The 24,676-nt window shown below is 32.9% G+C and overlaps 1 protein-coding gene across 1 annotated transcript; it reads left to right on the top strand.

Annotated features, from left to right (window-relative positions):
- Nucleotides 1-23,124, top strand: LOC129907215 (homeobox protein goosecoid). Its single transcript, XM_055983313.1, has 3 exons — nt 1-778; nt 5,501-5,793; nt 22,843-23,124. The coding sequence occupies exons 1-3, from the start codon at nt 160-162 to the stop codon at nt 23,032-23,034; spliced, it is 1,104 nt and encodes a 367-aa protein (XP_055839288.1). The 5' UTR covers nt 1-159; the 3' UTR covers nt 23,035-23,124.
- The last annotated feature ends 1,552 nt before the right edge of the window (nt 23,125-24,676 follow it).

The following is a 24,676-nucleotide window of genomic DNA, read 5'->3' as shown; positions in this document are numbered from 1 at the left end:
TAATTCTGTGTGTGAGTGTGTTTTAAAACAGCCGCCAACATTCTGAGCTCACTGTGGCAATCTCCAGCGCAATTAGGCCTGGAGAAGAAACCAGATTTTGGTGGAAACAAAATAATTAACATTCATACTCCCAGTCCCTCGCCGCCGGGACATCCGACCATGGTCGAAACCGCCTCACCTCCCTCCGGACTAACAATTAAACCCTGTTCCAGTCCAATTGAGCATCATCATCCGCACATTGCCATTCACGGTCAAAGTTTAAACGCGAACACAAATTCCAACAGCAACAGTCCCCGAACACCTCCTAACTATTTAACAACAGCTATGTTGTTAAATAGTCAAAACTGTGGCTATCTTGGCCAGCGCCTACAGAGTGTCTTCCAAAATCACCAACAACAACAACAGCAGCAGCGGGAACAACTCCAGCAGCAGCAACAACAACACCAGCAACAACAACAACAACAACAACACAACCAAAATGACTGTCAGCCAACAAGTGAAGACCACATTCACCACCACCACCGTTCAGTCACAAGTGGAACATCTTCGGCCGCTTCCCTCTTCACCATCGATAGTATCCTGGGCTCCCGAAATGGAGTAAATTTTAAGCGCGCCGAAAGTCCCGCGTCTCCAAGCAGTAATAGTTCGGCAGCAACTAGCCCCATCCGACCGCAAAGGGTACCCGCAATGCTCCAGCATCCTGGTTTACATCTAGGACACTTGGCAGCAGCAGCAGCGTCTGGATTTGCCGCTGCAGCATCACCATCGGATTTTCTAGGTACGCAAATGAAATGTATAAATGATCTCATTAGGTATTATCTGTAAGCCCATTTAAAACAAAGCAAGAGAGGATTTTAAAAATTTTCTACCAGTTTATCTTATCGGATTTTTGTGTGTTTCTTAAGAAAGTGTGTAGGTCTTTTTGGACCCTTTTCGTCTGTTTTATGCACCCTTTTGTGAGATCTCATTAAAAGTCGACCATAGGCCAATTTGCTTTCTCACCTAAGGACAAATAGAACCGCCTGCACTTAAAGCCAATTGTTAAGTTTGGAATTTTGATCCCTTCTTTAGTTTGTATAGATAAATAGAAAAGTGTATTTATATGTACATCGGTAAAGCAGTGGGTTTTAGAGCATCAGGTTGTATATAGAGTCTTATTGTTAAGAAGGATTATAATAATTTCATAACTAATAATTTGCAGGGGTGACATGACGGTGGTTGGCTTGCAATCATGGCTGTAGAATAATGCTTCTTTAACGGTGTATGTCATGTATAACATCCGCTTTAGTTCTCAGAAATGACATTAAAGGTGAAATTCGCGTTGGTGTTTGATTTAATTGACCGGGCTATCAAGGGTGTTTTTTCATTGATGCGTGGGTTTTATCACAATTTAGCCTTTTTTTTCAATTTATCTTAAAACCTTTAAAATTGTGTTGAAATGTTAGACGTTTCAATTTAAACTGTCATAGAATTGGATTTTTGAATTTACTTAATGAGATTTAAATAGTTTTTTTTATCGTAAAAACGGCTAGATTTTTAAGAACAGAGCAAGCAAATTACCCTCTCCGCCATTGTCTATTTATTTAACTAAATTGAGTCAGAAGCGTTACAGCGTGTTTATAAAAGAAATAGGATTTGAATTTTTTTAATATTAAGTAGACGCTGGTGAGAATTTGGAGCGTCAAAATTCTCCGTCGGTAATGGTCTTTTAGATGCATCTAAATTTGTATGAGCCACATTAGGGACTTTGAATATTTCTGCATTTACATTTCTATAGGTGTTATAAATTGGCACGCCTAAAGGTATATCAGCCTCAACATAAACTTTTTAGCGCACAGAAGTGATTAATTGAAACTTCGCTATGAACTTTGTCACCAGGTTAGTATTTAGTTGCAAATGGCAACTATATAAAGTTAATCCTAACCAGTAGGTACTGCAAAATACAATCTCCGTTTTTTCAGCCAAAATGTCTGTAACTGAATGTATCCAACTTTTTAGAACTATTTGTGTTTGTTCCCAAGAATGAGTATTTAAATATGCAGACTTTTTTCTTTACTAAATTACAAAATCTCCGACGGGCAGGGTTCGAACTTCAGTTTCAAAATTTCGGAGCAAATTTGAAAAAAAAGTGAAGTAGATCCAAAATTTCGGAAATAGATTTCAAAATTAAACTTTCAGAACATTTATTTACAAAAATTTATTCTAAAGAAATTATTTTTCTTTACTTTTTTTATTATGATCTTTTCCAAAAAACCTATCTCATCTAGTGGTTGGGGTAAAACGGTTAATTCAGCATAATCTAACAAATTTTTTGATCAGGAATTCTTCAAAAACAGTCAAAATTACTTTGATAAACTTTATTTATATCTTGAATTCGAAGAATAATTGAGATTTTAGTTGAGCTTTATTTCTCAATGCCTCGACCAGGTTTAAAATTGAAGTTAAATCCCTTTCTCTAAATTTTTTATTTGAAAAATATTTTTCAATCAAGAAATAGAAGTAGATCCTGAAAAAGAAAAGTAGGGAAATAGATTTAATTTTTTTCCCAAAATCGAAGTAAATCTACTTCGATCGAAGTAAAGTCCGAACCCTGCCGACGGGTTTTTTTTTTATACAATAACCCCGTTCCGTTGGACAATACTTAACTAGAGATTTCAATAGAACTCCACGTATAACGAAATCAATGGAATTCCCGCCTACTCTGACAAAAGAGCATGAGTTGATCTAGTAGTAAATGTACTAGATAATTTACTTATTGTAATTATACGCGTTTCTTTGTGGATGGTACACTACTCATGAATAGATGATAAGTAGTTCTTGTACTACGTTGACACTACTCCAGTAGATAGAGCGTTTCGATTAGATTTCTACTCATGAGTAGTCTACCACCTACAAATGGTAGTCCTGTTCCTTTGGGAGGTGGCAAAGTACTGCTAGTAGTTTACTAGCTATTTTCAGTGCTTTGATCTTCAATCAAACGCATTTTCAACGAAATCAATACAATTCCCTTCTACTCGGAAAGAAGAGCATGAGTAGTTTCAGTAGTAAATGTACTAGATCATCAGTAAACTACCAACCAACCAAGTTAAGGGAATAATATGAGTAGAAATCTAGTACAACAACTACATATTCTTATCTATTTGAGCAGAAGAAGAGCGGATAAAAGTTTCTTATCGAAAAATCATATGGAGCTGTAGGTACTACGAGGCATATGCTTTTAAGAATTTAATGATCTTTTTTAAATTGATACTAATATATTGTTCTTGTTGAAATAATATCAAACTGCTGGCGCTGTCTTATCAACGAAAAAAAAAATAACTATCCAGGTTGAAAAATCCCCCTTAAAAGTTTCGTAATTAACTTCTTAAACAAAACTTTCGGATCTATTATAGGTACATACTTACAATTATTCCCTTGTTCCAGAAAAAGCCTATTTTTATTAGTGATATTTCCATTTTAAGATGCATTATAACTTTAAACAGCCTCTATAATGCTTTTATAAATAAGGCTGACAAATTTGTGTCTTGGATAAACTTTATCTACCCGGAAAAACTGTAAGCGTTGTATCTAAACTTTTATTTTTTGTGTTATCTACGTTACGTTAAATGTGCGACAAAGATCCAAAAAATATTATTCCAATTTCGACGTTTTACTTTACCATTTAAATCAGGGGCTCTCAGCCTTTTTCTGATTGACATTGTTATATTTCCATGTGATGATATCAACACAGATATATATTATCGGGGCGATATTAAAATTCGTTGCTGGATTGGATTGAGTACTATTTTTAATTGTATTTTCTTGTTTCTTTGGCCAAGTTAATGGCAGCTTTGCCTCGAAAACACTTTTGAAAAATCTTAAATCCTGAAATTTTTATGACTTTGAAACACTACCTTACCAAACAAGTTTTACTCCTTTTTTTGATGCGACCTAAAGGCCCAACAATAAAAGTGGACACAGTGCGTACGGCACAGCACAGAAATAAGCGAATACAAGAATGAATGGATGGATTTGCTTGAAATTTCGTAGAAATTGTTTTTAAGTAATTTCCAAAACCCATTTCTTTGTTTTGTAAATATCTTCTTTGGAATGCATTACGTTTAGGAGATATTGAATTTTCTCAAAAAACTGCCCTAATGATTTAAATTACAAAAATGATTTGTGTTATGCTCTAATTGATTCTACCAAAATTGCATTTTTAGTTTTCCTCAAAAAAATCGGATATCGGAAATATAGCAGTTCCGTATTTTGTGAAAAGGTTGGCCTTAGCTTTTCAACCTTAGCTAAAACTCTCTTATGTGTTTTTAATAGAAATTATTACCGAAATTACGGATTCCTTAACACCCTCTTATCCCCTACTCTATTCATTGTATATAAATAATTCTTTTATGGCTGCAAAAGCAAATCTAAATCGCTTTACAAAAAAACTTTCAGATTTCCACCGTTTATGCGAAACCTTTCAATGTTATATCGTTATAGGTCAAATTCCAAATTCCATTTTCCATTTGATATGATTTTTTTCATGTTTTTATATATTTTTTATTCAAAAAAATCCAAAAGAGATTTATTTTCTTATACTCAATGTCAAGAATCCTTTTAAGAGTTTCGCGCGCCACCACACCATCCATCACTATAAAAAAAAATAATTTATTTATATTTCTTCATGCATTCGTCCTTGTCTGTTTCTAAAGCTCCTTAGGGGATTTCAATTGAATATAAATTCCATGAAACGAAAAATAAAATAAAAATCTCTTAGCATTTAGAAAACACATTTCATAATATCCTTGAATCCTGATTTAAGTAGGAAGAAGCACCTTTTACTTTTCATATATACATAAACATAGCCACAACAAGAAAGACTAAACCTGAAATAAAAAAAAAATCAGAAAAGAAAAAAAAAACCCTGAGGTTATTTGCACAGAATTACAGCTAAATCAAGCGTTGATAAATTTTATTCACCCACGTTAAGATTCAATTTTTTTTTAAGAAAAAGGAAAAAAAAAAAATCCTTTTTAAAATATTTTTTTGTTATAAAAAAAAATATAAAAGAAAAATTATCAGGTTACATGAATATTTGCATCTTTCTATTTTTATTCATCAATTTTCGCCGCGTCGCATCTCATCAAGGATTTATAGTTATCCGAGCGAAAAAATATAAAAATATAACGCAGGGGAAAGGTTATACGTTACATCACGATTAATGTAAAACGTATGCATGCATACATGAATCTAAAGAACATCAACATGCTGTAGGATTGGAAATGAAATGCGAAAAAAAATTCTTCAATAAAATCCTTTTAACTTTTAAGTTTTCATCGCTGTTGATTAATGTAAATGTGAATAATATTCATTTCGCCGCTGTCAGATACGTAACTACGTAACGTATTTATGTTTTTTATTCGCATTTGTGGGGATTTACCAGACTTTTTAAATGTTGATGATGGATATATCCTTGACGGAATTTAAATTTAAACTTTATTTTTGTTTTACTCTTTTTCAGTTGCCTACCCTAACTTCTACCCCAACTACATGCATGCAGCGGCCGTGGCTCACGTGGCAGCTGCTCAAATGCAGGCGCACGTAAGTGGGCACAGTGCGTTGGGGCACCACCACCATCATGTGGGTCATCTGGGCCATGGGCCGCCACCAAAACGAAAAAGACGCCATCGCACCATTTTCACCGAGGAGCAGCTGGAACAGCTGGAAGCGACTTTCGATAAAACCCACTATCCGGATGTTGTGCTACGCGAACAATTGGCGCTAAAGGTCGATTTGAAAGAAGAGCGTGTCGAGGTAAGTTTCGTTCGTTTTTTTAGGTATTTGAATTATTGTGGCCAAGAAGCCATACCATTTAAATCTAACAAAGCATCAGTTGGATTTTCAACTATGGAGACATGTGCTCCTGATGATGCTCTTGTTTGTACAGTATTTTGAAAGGTTTCGTGTTAAGGATCTTTTCTCTGTAAAAAGGATTCCCAGGGATACACGTTCATTCTATACTCAAAACAAACAAACAAATAGAGATTGTGTAAACATCACTCACTGTGTAGTGATGGGTTTTTATCTTTAGCCCATGGCTATACTATTGTTTGGGGATGAAACCTCTGTGTAAACCCAAAAATCAACTTAAAAGGTAGAGGGTTGGAAAAGTTTCTTTTTAAAAACCAAACGATTGCCTTAGATGAGTGTAAAAAAACCATTAGTGTAAATTTTAATTTTTATTTATTTCACTTTGACAACACAATCGGAAGTGCTGCGAGGGTGACATTTAAGTGCGAATGTGCAGAAAGAAAGGGTGACATTTAACGTTGACATTGCAATCGGTTTTCAGGGTTGTCAAATTAAAGACCAATTTGCTTGTCATTAAGTTAGAAAACATACCTAATGCTACTACTCTTGTTTCATGTTATGTTTTATGTGTGTTGTAGGAATGTAAAGGGGTTTGGGGGAGTTTAATAATGATGGTTGTCATGGTGTTTACTTGTATCCTTAGGCTAGTGGTGATATAATTAAGATAAGTAACATTGTTAAACTTATAAGGTAAGGTGGCAATTGTCCTTTAGGCAAAAGATAACTGTCGTTAATCCGACTTTAGATTGAATATTGTTTTGATTAAAGGCGTAGATATAAGAAAATGAGTGATGATAGTGTTGTGTTAAAGTATATTCCACTTAGGATATTAAGATTAAAGTTAGAATGAAAATTAATTTCTTAAGAAATTAATATTTTCAAGTAGGTTTACATTTTGTAGGATTCTATGTCTGAATCTATATTTTCTAAAGAAGTTGATGTTTATGAACATTCTTAAATTTAGATTTAATACATTCTTTATTACTTCGAATAAACTTAAAAAAGTTTCAAAAAGGAAATAGGTTTGAATTTGTAGTTGGAAGTACTAAATTATTATCGTTTAAGTCTATTATTAAAGAAAAAGTCTAAAAGGTCTAACAGAACGCGACTTATATCATATCATGAGAAATAAAATGCACGACTGGGTCGCATGTACTTGCTCTTGCAGTTCAAAACACTTTTATGTTAGTTAACTTGTAGATTTTAAGAGATTTTTGATGATATTGGAAAAAATAAAAATGCAGGTTTATTGCAATCGCTTTAAATATTACGTCTGCAAAGTTTAATCAAAATCGTTAGAGCCGTTTTCGAGTTATTAGCTGGGAAACTGTTTAATTATTTTTTTAAGTACCTAGATTATTTGTCTTCTACTCTTTCGCTGAGGCCTTTTGAAGCTCGGTAAGATTTCTTTTAGTACTTTTGAACAACTTTATGCAAGCTCTAAGCGAAGTAATTGCTTCTTTGGGAGGAATTCTCTTTAAGTATTTGCCAAGTTTTAATCTATGAATTGCTAAAAATTTGAAGAATATAATAATTGACTTTTTGAGTACTAATTTAAAAGAAATCATGACTTAAAGCTATTCCTTTCTCAGAATTTATTCATCAATTCTCTACCTTAATACATAATTTAGTCATACAACTCCTCTTAAAACCTTTCCCTAACATCCCTGATAGAAATTATCTGCATACATATATTCTTCCTAATCAAAACAAATCATTTTCATCATCATCAAGTGCACCGTCATCATCAATTTAATCATAATTATCATAACCAATAACATTGATGCGGTGTGCGGTCGTAAACATCCGGACACAACACACAGGGGCGATTGTGGAAGTCTATAAAGAAAAAAAAAAAAAAGGACCACACGCTACAATTAGAATAAGAAGCTGGATATGTGTACACATCAGAACCCTCTTGTGTTTCCCTCTTAAAGCCTCTTTCTATAGGTTTCTATAATCAACATAAACTCTGTGTATTGTGTTTGTTTTACAATTCCTCCTCCTTTGATTCCTCACATCGCTCACTCAATTTCCTTCCATCTTTGAATCTATGAATATAAATGTTTGTAAATGTGTGTAACTTTTGTAATTATGTACAAAGTCAGTATGTCTACTTCTTAAATACCACAATTAATTGAGATGCATTTTCAAGAACACTCTTAAGATAGACTCGTCTTTGAAAATGCACTCATAACTTCATACATGGTTGCAATTTCCAGTAGCTCCTTTGTAGGCATTCAGTTTCAGCGAAAAATCCTTTTTAATTCTTTTTAGACAAATTTGTACCTGATGACTTCCAATCATTGCCAAAAAAGCAAAATCTAGAATACCATGATTTAACCCTAAGTAAGCGTCACTAATAGGCAATGGCTGATCAGTAAACAAGGTGCAGCAACCACCTTAAAAAAAAAACATCAAGTACATTCCAAAATCAATAAATACTCGGCTATATACTCAAATAAGACCCCAATCACTTGAGACCAAGGATTAGATATGTTTGACTTTTTCCGCTTGACCGATAACGCGTAGTGTGTGGCCACCCCATCAATGATGCGTCAAATAGTATTATTGCCAACTGAGTGAATATTTTATCACCAAAACGGTTTCCAAGAATGTCAGAACTTTATCTTCAAGATGAACGAATAAACTTATATAAGAATTTATGGAACTTTGCAGTCTCCGTAATCCTCATTTTGTGTGCCCTACACATTTCTAAGGATTGTACAACACTTCTAAGATTTAAAAGTCAGAAGTCTCAACAATTTATGCAATTACTTGGGTGACCTTCAGTGGTGATATTCGATAACCTTTTACTCGCATTAAAACCTTCAACTTGCTTTGAAATTGTGGTAAAAATAATTTTAAAATTCTCTTAAAAATAATATTTTTTTTAAATCAAAGTTTTCGATCACCGTTGGCAACCATCTTTCTGAAGAAGTGAAGCTACCGGTTTTAAATTCGATATTTTCGATTGAATTTAAATTCTCTGTTCATTCAATGCCCGATGAGCATGAGGCACCAGCATTGGGATGAGAATGATCAGGTTTGTTATTCTACCAAGACACCAGAGAGGAATCTCAAGTGGATTTTGGGTTCGCGTTCGGGTCTCAGTCTGATGATGATCAATCTGAGACACATCTTCTTGGCACTCATCAGCCTCATAACTGACTATATACTGACCAGTCTATATGGATTCAATCTTCTCTCACGTATATTTGCATTTTCATTTCAACAAGATGAGATTTCGATAATTATTGCCACTTATTTCTTATTTCTCAGGCATTGTTTGTTGGAGTTGCGTTCAACGGTTAAGAAAAAAAAAAAAAAGGTTACCATCATACTGCCATATAGCCTATAGGCATTTTTTTTCTTTCTTTTTTTATGCTAAACAGTAGCTGGGATTTGAAGTGTTGCTTATAGAAGTGTTTTACACACTGAACAGTTTATGATGCGTGCATCACAGGTATTTCACCCAATGAATAAATAGACAAATATGACAACAAAAAGACTAGCTTTGGCTAGATTAAATACTTGAAGGCTATGAAAATAAATTGTATGACTTAAATGAAATAAATTATAGGAATGTAGGATCCATCTTGAAATAAATTTTGACAGTTTTGTAAAATTTGTAGTTTGAATTCAATATTGTCATTATGAAGATTGGCGGGATTGGTATTGTTGTAATTAAAAGCTTTTAGATTATGTATGGCATGAAATAGGTTAAGTATTTGTTGACAAAATTATTTAAGACGAGTGAGTGGTTTATGAATTAAGGTCCTAAGGCCAAACTTATTTACTAATTTCCAGAAGAATAAAATACAAGTGTTTTGGCCATCAAGCCTAAAAATATGAACTTTCACAATATTTTGTAACTTTTACTGATTTACTGAAATTTTCGTTACAAAACAAAATTAACATGAATCGACTTATGTGTATTGTGTTCGACGATTGTGCTTTACCAAACTGTAGATTTCAGAAAACCACTAATTATAATGGGGATGAGTTTGCATGAGCTTATGTCAAAATCAAACGATTTTGTGATGTATGAAAAACATAAAGAGTAACCATAATGAGCACATGCGCGCACAACTTTTAGTTTTATAAACGAACTACGCATAATATGCGCATTGCGCATTCGGCCGTTTCATTCTAACGTTGAAGACATTTTGACGCTTGTTATCCAGTGTATAGGGCCCAACCCATAGAATCCGTTGCGTCCGTTCCGTCCGTTCCGTCGAAGTTTTCAACTGACAGCTCGATAAAATACACACGTTCTTATGGGAAGCGACCCATAAGCGACGGATCGGACGGAGACGGACGGATTCGACGGAAGAAGTAGCCCAACTTTCTACTTTTTCATCCGTCGTATCCTTTGACATTGGTTGTCAACAATAGATCAGTTCGATTTTCTGCTTCTGAGTGCACACCGGGGAATTTCAGAACTAAGAACTGAGTTCTTTTCTTCTCAGATTTTATGAATTGTGAACTTTAATTGTATATTTGTGAAGAAAATGTAATAGAAGTAACGTTTAATGATATACATATCTATAATACAGTCAAATAAGGAGAAAAAAAGGGTAAATCTCGGAATGAATGTTAGTAGAAATTTTTTTTGCTCAATATCTTCCTTTTGCCATTCTATAATATATCTCAAAAGTCTAGAAAAATCTCATGTCCGCTTGTCGCGATTTCAAGGTCAAATCGCGAAATGGAGATTTTCAAAATTAGCAAAAATAGGCTATGGTATTATATACATATATGATACATGATTTCAAGGTATTTTTTAATGCTGATTCCAAAAAATCTAAAATCAAGACAATCTGACGTCTCTGGAAAAAGTTATACCTGTTTTTCATCTGTCAACTCATATTATTATAACAGTTGCAAACTTACTGCCGAAAACCCCTAAAAGTTATGGTAGATGAACCAAATTTTGCATGAAGATTTTAGAATCAATCATTATTAAAAATCAAAACAATCCATTACAAAAAATATATATACCTACGAAATAATGGTATTTTTTGATGAAGGGGCAAATTTTAGGATATGCACTAAAGAAGATTCTTGTTCATCTTAGGAATAAGTGCTAATAGGCTAATTTTTTCATTTTAATCTTTGTTTGGATATTCTTTAATTACCCTCAAAAATCAAAAAAAAATCTAATGTCCGCAGGTCCTAATTTTCTTGGTTTGAAGATAAGTTGCAGATTTTAAAAAAATAATAAGAAAAGTTTAAATTTTTATATGTATACCAACATAAGCGACATGATTTAAAGGTATTTTTTAAAAATTATTCCAACAAAACTCACAAACAAGTCAACCTGACCATCCCTGAAAAGTAATGCTCCTTATTCATGTTGATCTGACACAAATATCTGAAGTGTAGTTTTTCAATTTTTTAAAATCTGCACCTTATCTTCAAACCAAGAAAATTAGGACTTGCGGACATGAGATTTTTTTTTAGATTTTTGAGGGTACTTAAAGAATATCCAAACAAAGATTAAAATGAAAAAATTAGCCTATTAGCACTTATTCCTAAGATGAACAAGAATCTTCTTTAGTGCATATCCTAAAATTTGCCCCTTCATCAAAAAATACCATTATTTCGTAGGTATATATATTTTTTGTAATGGATTGTTTTGATTTTTAATAATGATTGATTCTAAAATCTTCATGCAAAATTTGGTTCATCTACCATAACTTTTAGGGGTTTTCGGCAGTAAGTTTGCAACTGTTATAATAATATGAGTTGACAGATGAAAAACAGGTATAACTTTTTCCAGAGACGTCAGATTGTCTTGATTTTAGATTTTTTGGAATCAGCATTAAAAAATACCTTGAAATCATGTATCATATATGTATATAATACCATAGAATATTTTTGCTAATTTTGAAAATCTCCATTTCGCGATTTGGCCTTGAAATCGCGACAAGCGGACATGAGATTTTTCTAGACTTTTGAGATATGTTATAGAATGGCAAAAGGAAGATATTGAGCAAAAAAAATTTCTACTAACATTCATTCCGAGGTTAAACCCTTATTTGACTGGATTACTAATAAATTATATCAATTAAATACTCAAATTCTGTTGTAGAGTTCAATTTTACTATGCCAAAGTCATACCTACAACTCATAATTTGTTATAAAAAATTGTTTTTAACTGAAGAGCAAGTACCTAGATTAAATCTAGTCGTGCATTTTATTTTATTAAAAAAAAGAACAACAATAATAGTTGAAAATTTCTTGCATCAGAACTTCCTTAGTGCACATTCAGCGATAAAATATCGAACACACCTTGGAATTTTAAGTGAGCTGTCAAAAAGCAATCCGTCATACGACGTATTCTATGGGTCACCCCTTTCTGTCCCATCCTTCAACTTCAACGGATGGATTGACGGAACGGACGCAACGGATTCTATGGGTTGGGGCCTTATCTTGTTGAAGAACCAATCTTTTTTTTTTTGAAATTTTGTTAGTCTTAAGTGCTCAAGATAATGTTCATGTTCTAGAAGTTTTACGAAAAACTAAATAAAAATAGCAAAATTAGTCACAGACAAAGACGGTAACGGAGAAGACGAGTTCGTGTGTTCTTCGTTATCGTCTTTATATGGAAATAATTTGGCTACTAATAAAGTTTTTGGTGAAAATTCAACAACATCAACTTTAGTTTTATCAGGTTTAAAGACAATAGATTGATTCTTCAATGAGATAAACTGGAAACTACTTTGCAATGGCCGCATTATAGTCAGACTTATCGGATTGTGTGTTTTCGTTCACTCTTATTAATGCCATTTTTAAATTAGCCGTGACAAATTTGGATAATCATACAATTTTACAGCGGTGGTTACTTTAATTTGTGGAATGCTTTAGGGTACCGAAAATCACTAAAATGAAGAAATCTTTGTGATTTAAGCGTGTTATTTTGCAAAAGTTTATAAAATTTAGACCAAAAAATCATCAGCGCAAATGTTTTAATGGGACAACTTCTTGTACAGAATTAGCTAAAAAAAACTTTCAAAGCTCTTCACTTACACGATGAGACCTTACTCGAATTAATCTAGATTCTATCGATAAATAATTTTTATGAAAACGTGCGTTTTTTCCCTTAAATCTTAAAAGAGTTTGCAAAAAAAAAACAGCTATTGCTATTAAGAGTTCATACCTCACTTATAAAAAGGTTAAGGATAATCCTATACCTTTGGGACAATTTTTCTATAAAAAGAGCAATTACTTTCAAATAAAAGAGCAATTATATTTCTGTTTTGAAAATATAGAACACCCAGCTGCTTGAACAACGAGAACATACAACATAAAGAAGGGATTAGATGTGTCTTACAAAATGATCCCGCAAACATGTGTGTTTTTTTTTTGTAGCTCAAAAGAATATGTATCGTTGCAAAAAAAAAAAAATATAAAGAATGACACATGTATTTTTGTTTTGATTTTAGAGCTCGGGTTACAAAAATTGAGCAACAAAGTACACCTACAAAAAAAGCCGCCACTATTATATGACAAAAAAGGATTACCGCAATTTTTTTTAGCTTTATTTTACGAGATCATTGTTGTGGAACACAGCCAAATGATGGACCTTTTTGTGATATTTATGCTGTGCACACATAAATGCCTTTATTTTGTGGCCACTATGCAAAAATTGTACCTTATTTAAAATTAACACATTCAATTACAATTCGTCAAATATTTACCACCTCACAACCTTCTTCTTCAAATTAATTAAACAACTCTAAAGTTTATACGTGTGGGTATAGAAGAATAAGGGTTGAAACACAATGCTCTAACACGTCATTTTGTTTTAACGGTGGTGAATTTTTTATATTCTATAGATAGCTTCAAGGTGTTTATTTTTAGTGAATTAACAAAATTAAATGGCAATGAGGTGGAATCAGAAGATTTGTGCTCTGAAAAGCTTGAGTAATTATGTTTGAAAAGCGATGAAACATAACGAAAACGAATAACGAAATGAAAAATAACATAAGAAAATGCCTTTGGGCCATTTAAGGGATTTCTGTCAGTCGTCAGTGTATATTGTTTATATTGGAATCATAATTTGACAGAGTTATGATTGTGTCTTTAATATGAAGGTTATGACAGAACACCCTCGCCTCGTTTTGAAACGACTTTTATTATTTCTAAAAGATTTTTTTCTCTTTCTGCAACTTTTTCAAACACGTTCGGTCGTTACCGGGGCATTTTTGAGTTGTTGATGCGAATAAACTAACGCTTTAGTATGCTGCGGTCTTCTCTGTAGTAACCTTAAAGGATTTTTTTTTTTTTTTCATAAATCCATCCCCTAGGCTGAAGTGGATATTTATTTTACAATTTTAACGCTGAGTGCGGATGTATTGTGGTCTTTTTGAGGAATTATGAACGAGATGGGTGAAAACGGATGATATTTTGATTTCTTTATTTCTGCTAATGCAGCTGGAAATATTAAGTAGGGTAAATTTATCTCCAGTGCCCACTTTATTTTTGTAAGAAAAACAATTTATAAAAGTGTGTGTGTGTAACGACCGCAGGTTAAGTTGAGGCAAAAATGTTCGCTTAAGTGAACAACAATAGCAGAAAGCAGAGTTTAGTTTGTGGCGGTAAAGTGCACTTTTTCAAAAAATCGGTGTATTATGTTTGATGTTGCATCAAGTGTGGTTGTCTAAAAAATGAAGGTGGAAACAGTGGTTCAATTTAAACTACATAATTCGGCCTATTTCAAGACAGACATCACATTAAGCTGACGATATATCTAATCTATTTAAGGCTAGTTTCCAGTCGAGTAAGTGACAATTGCCATGTCAACTAACAATTTTGCTTCTATAAAGCTTTACAGATGCTTCCGTATTTTCTGAAAAGCTTTATTGTTACTCGGCAGGAATGAGGGTCACTTTCCTGTCGATAACATAGTTCATTTTTGACGTTATAGTTTTCCATCTTGTTTTTGTTATAAAAAAATGACATTTCACTTTATAAATGTCAACGGTTTCGGATCGAGTAGATTCCCGGGGGGTGCATTACCTTATCTATCTTAAAACTAATTGCTGATTGTGAATCTGGGTCTTTTGGGATCACTTCACCGTTTAGACACGTTCAGTCGTTGTCCACACAAAAGTTCAAAGATGATAAGGTAGTGCACATTCTGGCATCGAAAGTAAACCTAACTGACAATAATTGTTAGACTCTTCGACTGCTTCATGTGCGAAATTCAAAACATATTTTTGGCAAATAATCGAGGAAATTGAAAATTGGCGCCCAACGCCACCGGTTCAACGCACACATTTTTCACAGTAAATTTGTGAGTAATAAAAGTTGTAGCTTCAGGTATTACATCACAAATCACGCGACAATTTTCTTTTAGTCAAACGCTGCTGCAACCCAAACCCATAATGCAAAATTTTGTTCGCTTGAAATTCTTGCGCGTGTTATTTCCTTTAAGAAATTTTAATAACTTCCGGTCGAAAATAGCTCGTTTCAAAAATTTTTCCAATTCCCTCAAACTATAAGAATCGATCCTTTACAGATGATTGACGTGGAGACTTTTTAAATCAGTGTGATGGATGTGTGTTTCCAAACAATAATCTTTCGTGATTGTATTTTCAGTCACTTGCTATATCACATTCAATTTCTTTCATCGCCAACACCGTCAAGTATACGTACTCTAGATATCGGTTATAACCGCGCACAGCCTTATTCTCAAATAAAATCTATTGAACCGTGACAGTTTGCACTTCCAAAAAACCACCACCGTCACGACACAACAAATTTTGTGCCCTTGGAACAAAAATCTAATTAGAGAAACTTGCCAACTTGACGGCGGCGGTGGTGGTCGTGGCGATTGATTCTCTCAGCCAAGAGTTACCCAACAACAGCAGTTATATTCACTTCGTTGAATGTCCACAAAATCACACACTGTGGATGACCACAAGGGATCCCCCAAATAAACGCATCACCATCATCACACATTCGGTCAAGTTTTTTTTTTCCATGTTTCAAGAGAATATTGCTAGCTGCATATTTTTGCCGCCAATTCCCAAAATGTTCTCTACTATTCACCGTTCTCCGCGTTGCAAGGGATATTGAAGATTATGGTGGTAGGTGTATATCGTCGTAGTAGTGGACTTGCCCCCAAAAAATCCCAAGCCAAAAATTCTACTTTCATCAAAAAACAGAGATTTCCATCCGAGAATATGGTCAATGTTTGCTTAAAATTTCCCAGCAGTCAAAACACAAAAACCCGCACCTTTAACGAACTTTGTCGTGAAAACTTAGGCAGGTACCACATCATATATCGGTGGGAGTGAGTGTGGACTTAACCCAGACCTCTATATACTCTTTCTGCCATCACCATATCCAGAGATATATGCGGATATATGTAGGCTGTGTGGAAAAGTTTAATCCATTTTGAGGTTATGCAATTTTGATGACGTATTACATCAGTGACGATGATGATGGATGACGATCACACAGAGGTCGGATTTTCTGTGAGTCTGTGTGTAAACACACACGGGGAGGTTGGAAAACTCTTTGGCTTTTCCATAATTCATGTGCAAATGGCAATAGCAATGTTATGTTTGTGGGGCGGATTTTCCAGTCTCCATATATTCTCTCATTTTTTTCTGCAGCTTTATTCTTCTTCGGTTTTTGAAATCGCCTCGGGGACACATTGTAAAATCCCGCACTATACGGCCAGCTCTCTTTCGCTCTCTCTCTATTCGTCTAGAGTACCGCATACGGGTTAATTAAAAATCAACCGCTGTTGGGTTATTTGTTAAATGGATTTCATCGGTTGGTTAAAGGTCTACACACACTTCCATTGCTGAATATCCCTCAGATACGGTGAGGTAGTAGAGACGGCGGAAGCGGTGTTACAAATCCATTTCCGAAATTGATTATAGCGAAAGGGCGAATCCGCAAATCAAGCGTTTTTTTTTCCAGCGAAGAGAGAGAGAGAGAGTTTTTTTCGCGGTGCTTACCGTATTGTATCGTTCCTGAATGAACTCCCAGAAATCATCACAAAAAAATCACTCTGTTAAGCAGTCGATTGGATTAATATACCCCCTTAAAGGCTAAGGCCCCATGGCGTTCTGATGATGATGGAACACATCTATACACTATACCCTCTTCTACCATACCGACCGCTCTTCTTTGCTCTCTCTTTCTGTGTTACTCTACCCGATTTGTGGTTTTAATTTTCAGTGTTTATTTTAGCGAAATTCGCGCTGGCTATGTTCGTATGTTCGTAATATGGCGCGGGATGAAATTATTGGATTAGAGGGAACATTTTGTGAAAACTCATCAAAAATTTATATATGTATGCGAGCTTTGTGCGATTATGATTTTTTTTTCGCCCTGTCCTGTACGAATTAATAGATATTTACAATATCCACCTAAAAAAATATAACGAATTAATTTGATAAAAAAGATTTTATATTTTATAAAATATACACGCGGTCGGGTTGTGTTAGGGGTAATTTTTAATTACGATGACCAGTCAAGCGCTTATAAAATCGACAACCTTTCAGCTGAAAATCTGTTTATGTTAGTTAAATTTATCGATTGAATACAAAAAGCTGTTGCTTAATCCTTTTTTGTTTAATACTTAATGCTTATAATTATTTTAGATTTTAGGTAGATAAAATTTTGTGTGTGTGTGTGTATTGTGCATATAATATTTTAATATATTCAAAAATGAAAACAGATTTTCTCTGCTCTTTTTGCCATATATACGAGTATATTGAGGGTGAAAGTTGGAAGGATGAGAAGATTGAATGCCTTTGGGGCCTATCAGACTTCGCATAGACACCTGCTTAGGGTAGATATCTATCTGTGGGTATTTGGATATTAACAAAGGGGAGTATAGAATTGAATGTATTTCTGTTACTATTACTTTAAGAGTTTGTTTTTGCTTGGGGATAACAATGACACAACTTAGCATTAGTTATTGGTTTAATTTAATTGTGACTCCGACCGACAGATGTACGGTAACGCCTCTCCCAAAACTAACGAAGACAAATGATTAAAATCACCACTGACAGCGTTTTTGTATGAAAACAAAAGTCCACACCTGAACGTTGACGTTCCGACGGCAAAAAATGCTGTTGGTATGGGACAGCCTTATCACTTACCCTTTTGTTTCAGTTTCACAGTCATCACTTAAGCTTGGGATCGGTAATGCAGTTCGCATGTTAGTTTCACTTAGACTTCCAATACCGGAAAGCTGTGTTCCATTTACACAATAGACCATGGACGGTGTTCACATTGGCCTCAGTCAACCGACTCATTTTGACGTCTTTGTGTTTTTTCTCACTCGCACTTTATGGTGAGAAAGAGATGGCGAAGTGAGGCAGAAATTTTAAACAGATTTAAAATTTTTTGACTCTTTTTGACATTTGAAGTTTCCCAATCTTGCCTTAAGGTTGGAGCGAGAAAACAAATTATTTTTTTTTTTAACATTTTCCTTTGTGTTATGTCAACGAATACTACCGTTATAAATAAATATTTTGAAACAAAGTTGCAAACTTGATTTTGATTTCTTGAACTAAACAATTAAGATGAGTAATTGGAATAGAATTCAACAACTACAAACGTCAAAATGAATGTGGAGTGTTCACACTACTTTTGTGCCTTACGTCAAAATGAGTCGGTTGACTAGGCCAATGTGAAAACCATCATGAAATCGGCAACATCGACTTTTTTGGTGGTCGGACGGACATGTTAGTCAATTGAACGACATAACGGCAGACAGTCCATTCTCTTTAATTTGAGAGCATAATTGACAAAAGATACATTAAAAATAAGCTAAAAAATGGGTTTTGATGAAAATTGTCTGATGAGTGTGAACGAAAAATATAATTCCGCCATCATATCAGGCCAAATGACAATCGGTCTGTCCGGTAAGTTTGTCAATGTGAACCCCCATATTGGAAAACTGGTTAGCTGTCGTAACATAACTGTCAAATTCTAATCCGATGACCTGTCATACTGATGAAATGACTAATGTCATACTGAAATTCCTTAAAAATAGAATCAGTAAGTTTCTTTTTGCAGAGAAATATAATGGATGAAATGAAAATAGCAGAAATTGGCTGCGTATGCAAAACTGGGTGAAGTAACTTTTTTTTACAATGCTGAAGAGCAAATTTCTATATTACAGAAATTCTGTAGTAACGATGAAAAAGAGGTAGAAAAGAAGCATAGGGACAGAAAAAATGTCAGCTAAATTTCAAATCTTCTTTTCTAAAACGACAAATATAAGGTTCAACCCTCCTTAATAAATATATGTATAACCTTCTCTATGTAACAACTCAAATGACAAATCAAATGTGACAAGTTCACCGGATTGGACATTGCAAATTTCAGATACACTACGTAAAGGTAGATAGCATTATACATAGAAATCTGTAAGCAAATAAAATTAATCTGTCAAATACTCCTAGATAAAAAAAAAATATTTCGTATCACAGCTCAACTCATATACCTATAACAAGACAAAAGCATCGTTGTTTTATGGTTCGTCAATTCTTGATCAAAGGTTGCCTTGACATCATTGCACGCACAACTTAATCCAATAGGGTGGAACTTATAGCTTTTAGACCTTTGATAGGTAGATATAAACCCGATGATATAAATACTTGGCCAAATTGTTTCAAAAAATACTGAGAAATTGAGACATCAAAGAATTCTCCATTATTATGCGCCATCTCTTTTTTTTTAAACAAATTATTCTAAATTATAACGAGAAGAATAATTTTTTTGTTTTGACTTGCTAAATAAAAGAAAATATTTATTGAAATCGATTATGAATCCGATATTCATCTCAGAGTCCTTTTTATCCTTTTTATCCTGATTTTCCATGATTTTTTTTTTTAAATTCATATTTTAACAACAATATAGCTTCTAGGATTTCAATGAGTCGATTTTATTATTCCAAAGAGAACAAAAAAAAAGAAATAACTTTTTGTGCGATATCTCCTTTGGAAAGGATATCGGTATGGGAAAAGAAAAAGCGGAATAAAGGATTTTCATTGTGTGCTTAATATTAATATTATCATTTTTTTTTTCTCATTTTTTTGTGTTATTGTTATAACATCTAGAAGTAGAAGATTTTTGAATATCTACTTCACCAAGGAGTATTATTTGTATCCCTTAGCATTTGAATCAGGCAGCGAGAGAAAGAGAGAGAAACAGAAAAAAGGATATTTATGGATATATACAACGAATACGAAAGAGTATTCGGTATGCATTTCATTGGTTTCGATTTGTTTGTTTACATTCACAGAAATAATAATCCCAAAAGTGATTCACAAGATTGAATTATTATATCATTATTTGAATTTAGGATATCCTCGCGGTGGTGAAAGCAAAAAGTGTGGGAGAACACCATATGGATATAATTTTTTTTTCTCTTCTATTTCAAAGTTTGAGTTCCTATTTTACATAGAGAAAAGTTATAGAAGAAGAAAAGATTTTATCCAAGTGATTTTTTTTTTTTAAGTATTGGCTTCTTTCTATAGAGACCATTTTTATGTCAAACTAATGAAAAGTATGAATCAGAAAAAAAAGCTTTTATTGTACTAGATTTTTAACTTTCCATCAAGATGTTTTAGACTGATATAGTTCTTGACTAAAAAGAAAATTTTGAGTAAAGCCGACTTTTGGAGAACACGAGAACTAGCACGTGATGTTTTTGCTCACACCGCTCTTTTATTCATACCGCCCATTCGATTCTGGTAATACTTTGACAACTTATCAGTTGCTCTTGCATGCAGAAATATCGTATCGTAACAGTATCAAAACACTTTAATTTTAGAAAATACAGCAGCTTTAAAATCTGAATACTTAAAATTTTGAAAGCACCATTGACATAATGTTTTGTTTATCCGAATGTGAGCAGAGTCTGATCTGATCTTTGAAAAATGTATCTTCTGTTGTTGACGTGTATTCGAAAAGGAGGGTCGTAGGTATTAATGAATGATCATTTGTTCCCTCATATCTTCTAAATTACTTATTGTAATTTGACAAATGAGGTATCAGTAAAAGCGTCTTGATCATTACCTAGTTATAGACTGCATGACGTAACACTTAAACTGTCCTCTAGAGGACACAAGGTCATGATCAAAATATTTAAACAATAAAACATAAAAAAATAGTGACTTTTAAGTGTTTCGTATGCGTTTCATAATTTTTGTCGTTTAAAAAGACTATTTTTTTTAAGTGTGTGAATAAGAGTATCTTATATTAAAGTAAAAAGTAAATTATGCGGGGAAATTATCGAAGCGCGCTAGAAAAAAATTGCCCTGGTTCTACTGATTTATTCCAGTCTAAATTACAATATAGTTATTTTTGTTTCAATCAAACAAAATATTTTTGTTTTATTTCTTTGTAAAATAACTAAATTTGAAAATTCACACTTCAATAGTTTTACAAAAATATACCTACATAACTTTGTGATTGTTGTTATAATTCTTAGAATTCATGCTTCAAAATCAACTTCCAAAAATTTTCCACTATGATAACGCGACATTGTTATCTTTAATTGCTAAAAATTTACCTCTATTTTCAAGTTTAGAAACAAAAACTTCTGTCTAAAAATACAATAAATTCTAACAAAATGCATTTAAAAACAAAAATTAAAAAAAAAACAATAACCTTTGTGTATTTATTTTTTATATCCAAACTGTTTGGTGCATTTTGCATCGAAATACTAGATAGATACAATTTATTCAATAAAAATACAATTTACAGAATTCACTGATGCACAAGCGAGAGAGAGTGCAATAATTTTGTTTTCTATTTTATTGTTTGTATTTTTATGTTTCTATATCAATTTTATTTACCCTTTTTCTAACAAAAAAAAAAAAAAAAAAAACACCACCAATACAGAAAACAACCCCCCTATCATCATATCCAATCCAATTCATTTGGTACTAGTACCACCAAAAATTCATACAGAAGCACATCAGCAGTAGAATCTAAACTCGATGAAACTTTTGTTGTTTTTTCAAAATTATTGAATAACAAAGTTTGGATATTGTTTTAAGTTGTTTATACAAAAAACCCCTAAAACAAAAGCACAAAATAAGGGTTGAGTTTCCATAATGAACACAACGCTAGAGTTATTTATTTTTTCACAACTTTTTTATTTCTTTGTTTCTCTCTCTCTCACAGAAATGTTGGATACCTTCCTCAAATGTTAATATTCTTAAAAGTTTGAAAAAAAAGTTAGAAAACAACAACAACAAAAAAAGAGATCCTTGACGTTTGTCTGTAAATGGTAAATTGAGCTAAAGCAATAATTTGATTAATTAATATGTTTTTAATTGGGTTAGGAAAGGAGTAGTACAGTAGTACAAACTCTTCGCGATTGGTGATATAGCAAACGAGAAAATAAAATGAAACAGTAAATAATTAATTTTCAACCCTTTTTCTCTTCTTCGAGATGTTAAACAAGAAAACAAATAATGAAGGAAAAATAAACTGAAACAACTTATAAATCGTAACAAAATCACCCTTCGCCCACGCTATACAGAGTGAGAGTCTTCATCTTCACACTGAAATGAAAATTAATTACAATTATAATAAACCGCCTAATTAGTCCTTCAAAAAGTTCAAGAGAGTTTTTCCGTCTTCTCGCTTCTTCGAATATCACTTTCTTTATAACAACCCCCATCTGCATCCTTGTTATAAGGATAAGGGAAACCTATCATAGACTTGGAAACAAAAATATACAAAGAACGAACATTCGCGATGAAAAAAGTGAAAGAAAAACTTCTATAGCAGCTACTTTAGGGAAAAGGGAAGAGAAAACACGACCCTTCTTAGAGAAATTTAATTTCAAAAACCGATGAAAGTGTTTTGGAAGCCATAGAGGAGGTCCTTTGATTTTGCTCTGACTTCTTAATTTTATATTTTATTGAAATTGATTCGTTTTCTATGTCAAAGTTTTTTTTTTAACAATCAATTTTTTTGTTCTTCTATTTTTAGGTTTGGTTTAAAAATCGTCGAGCAAAATGGCGAAAACAAAAACGTGAGGAACAAGAACGTCTGCGTAAACTCCAAGAGGAGCAATGTGGATCGTTAAAGTGTTCCCCAGAAGAATATTCAACACAGATACAAATTAAAACCGATCCTAATTTTAGTGATGCTGATGAATCATCTGATTTGGAAGTTGCATAAGAAATATAGAGACTTATTTTATTTTATTTGTAAATAATTTGTATTAATTTTATTTTAAAATAATTTAAAAAAAATAAATATTTCCTTGTATAATTCAGCTGTAAAAATAAACAAATACTAAAAAAAAAAAAAAACGAATCTAATAAATGTATAGAAAAACAAAAAGTAGATAAAAACATAATTTTAATTTTAAATGTGATTTAAATTTATAGTTATTTTTTAAGTTAAATTAAAAAGAATAAAATAAAATAAATCATTCAGTTTTTTTTTTTTTTGTAAATAAATTAAATTAGTTAATTGTAAAATTAAACGTATGTATTTCTATAATTTATGTGTCAACAATGTAAAATTTTGTTTGTTTTTTCTTAAATTATTTTATATTAAAATAGTGTGTATTAAAATAAGTTTACTAATAGATAAAATCTAAGAAACGAAATAAATCCCTAAATGAAAAACAAAATTGATTGTGTTTTGTCTTATCATGATTTCAGTCAAAAAAGCGATAGTGCATTTTTAGCGGAATTCCTAGACCTATCGGCTTTTGATTTGAAAAGCCAGAGGAATTTTGTATGATCAAAAGTAAATAATTGGCAATCTTGTCAAAATTCGTTTATTATAATGAGTTTGGCAGTTGGATTTCCTAAGCAAATGAACACATGGTTCGGCTAATAACTATTGTAAGGATAATATGCTCCGAAATGATAGGCTTTGCCACACAGAGAGATTTTTTGATGCAGCTTTGAGATTGTCATACTTTTCGGTAAGATTTTTTCAAAGCAATGATCTAACCACCATATTGGACTCGTTTTCGTTTTGCCTCTAGACTAGGCTTTAGTTTTTAGTTTTTTTTTAAATGTTCGTCCATTCGTATTTAGTTCCAGCTTCTGTTTGTCAGGTTGGTAAACCAGGAAAAATGTTTTCAAAAAAAGAACAACATATGGAAGAGTAAAGAACCCGATAAGTTTCAAAACTTTTAAGGACATGTTAAAAGTTGTGTTAAGGTTTATACAATTTCAAAACCATTTAAATAAAAATGTTAAAAACAGCTCTCCCGATTTTGATTAAAAATATATTTTTTTAGAAGTTATTAACAGACATTTTAAAAAAAACCATTTTCTTGATTTCTGATTTCGTAAACGACTTAAATGATTTCAACAAAAACGCTCCCTAAAAATCGTTTAGGAAATCTTAATATCAAAAAAAGTAAAACTTATGAAAACTCATTTAAAAAATTTTAATTTTTTATCCGTCCCGGGTTTGGCTTCCAGGAATATGGTTACCGTAGTTATACTGTAAATAAGGACCACTGACGCCTATGAAGCAACTTTGATAAGTTCGATCGATCGGCTGAAGAGTATCTGGTCTGGTTTTCCGGGTGAAATTTTATTACTCAACATAACTTCCTTGTGATAAAATTAGTTGAACGACGCACTCGCAGATACTTCGATATATTTGTGGTTATAATAGGCCTCGAGCTCAGCGGTTAGTGCAGTTAGGAGGATATATTCAAAATCTTATGACATGGTGCATTATCTTTTTTGACTGTTTTGCCTTACTTAAAAGTAGCCGATTGATATGAACTATGTACATTAGGGTGTCTAATATTTTTCAAAGCGATGTTTTCGGGGGAGACACCCCCCAG

Source organism: Episyrphus balteatus, chromosome 1 (genome assembly GCF_945859705.1).
Source record: "Episyrphus balteatus chromosome 1, idEpiBalt1.1, whole genome shotgun sequence".
NCBI classification, from domain to species: Eukaryota; Metazoa; Arthropoda; class Insecta; order Diptera; family Syrphidae; genus Episyrphus; species Episyrphus balteatus.
The sequence above is the reverse complement of the archived record's forward strand: the minus strand, read 5'-3'. Positions and strand labels throughout refer to the sequence as shown.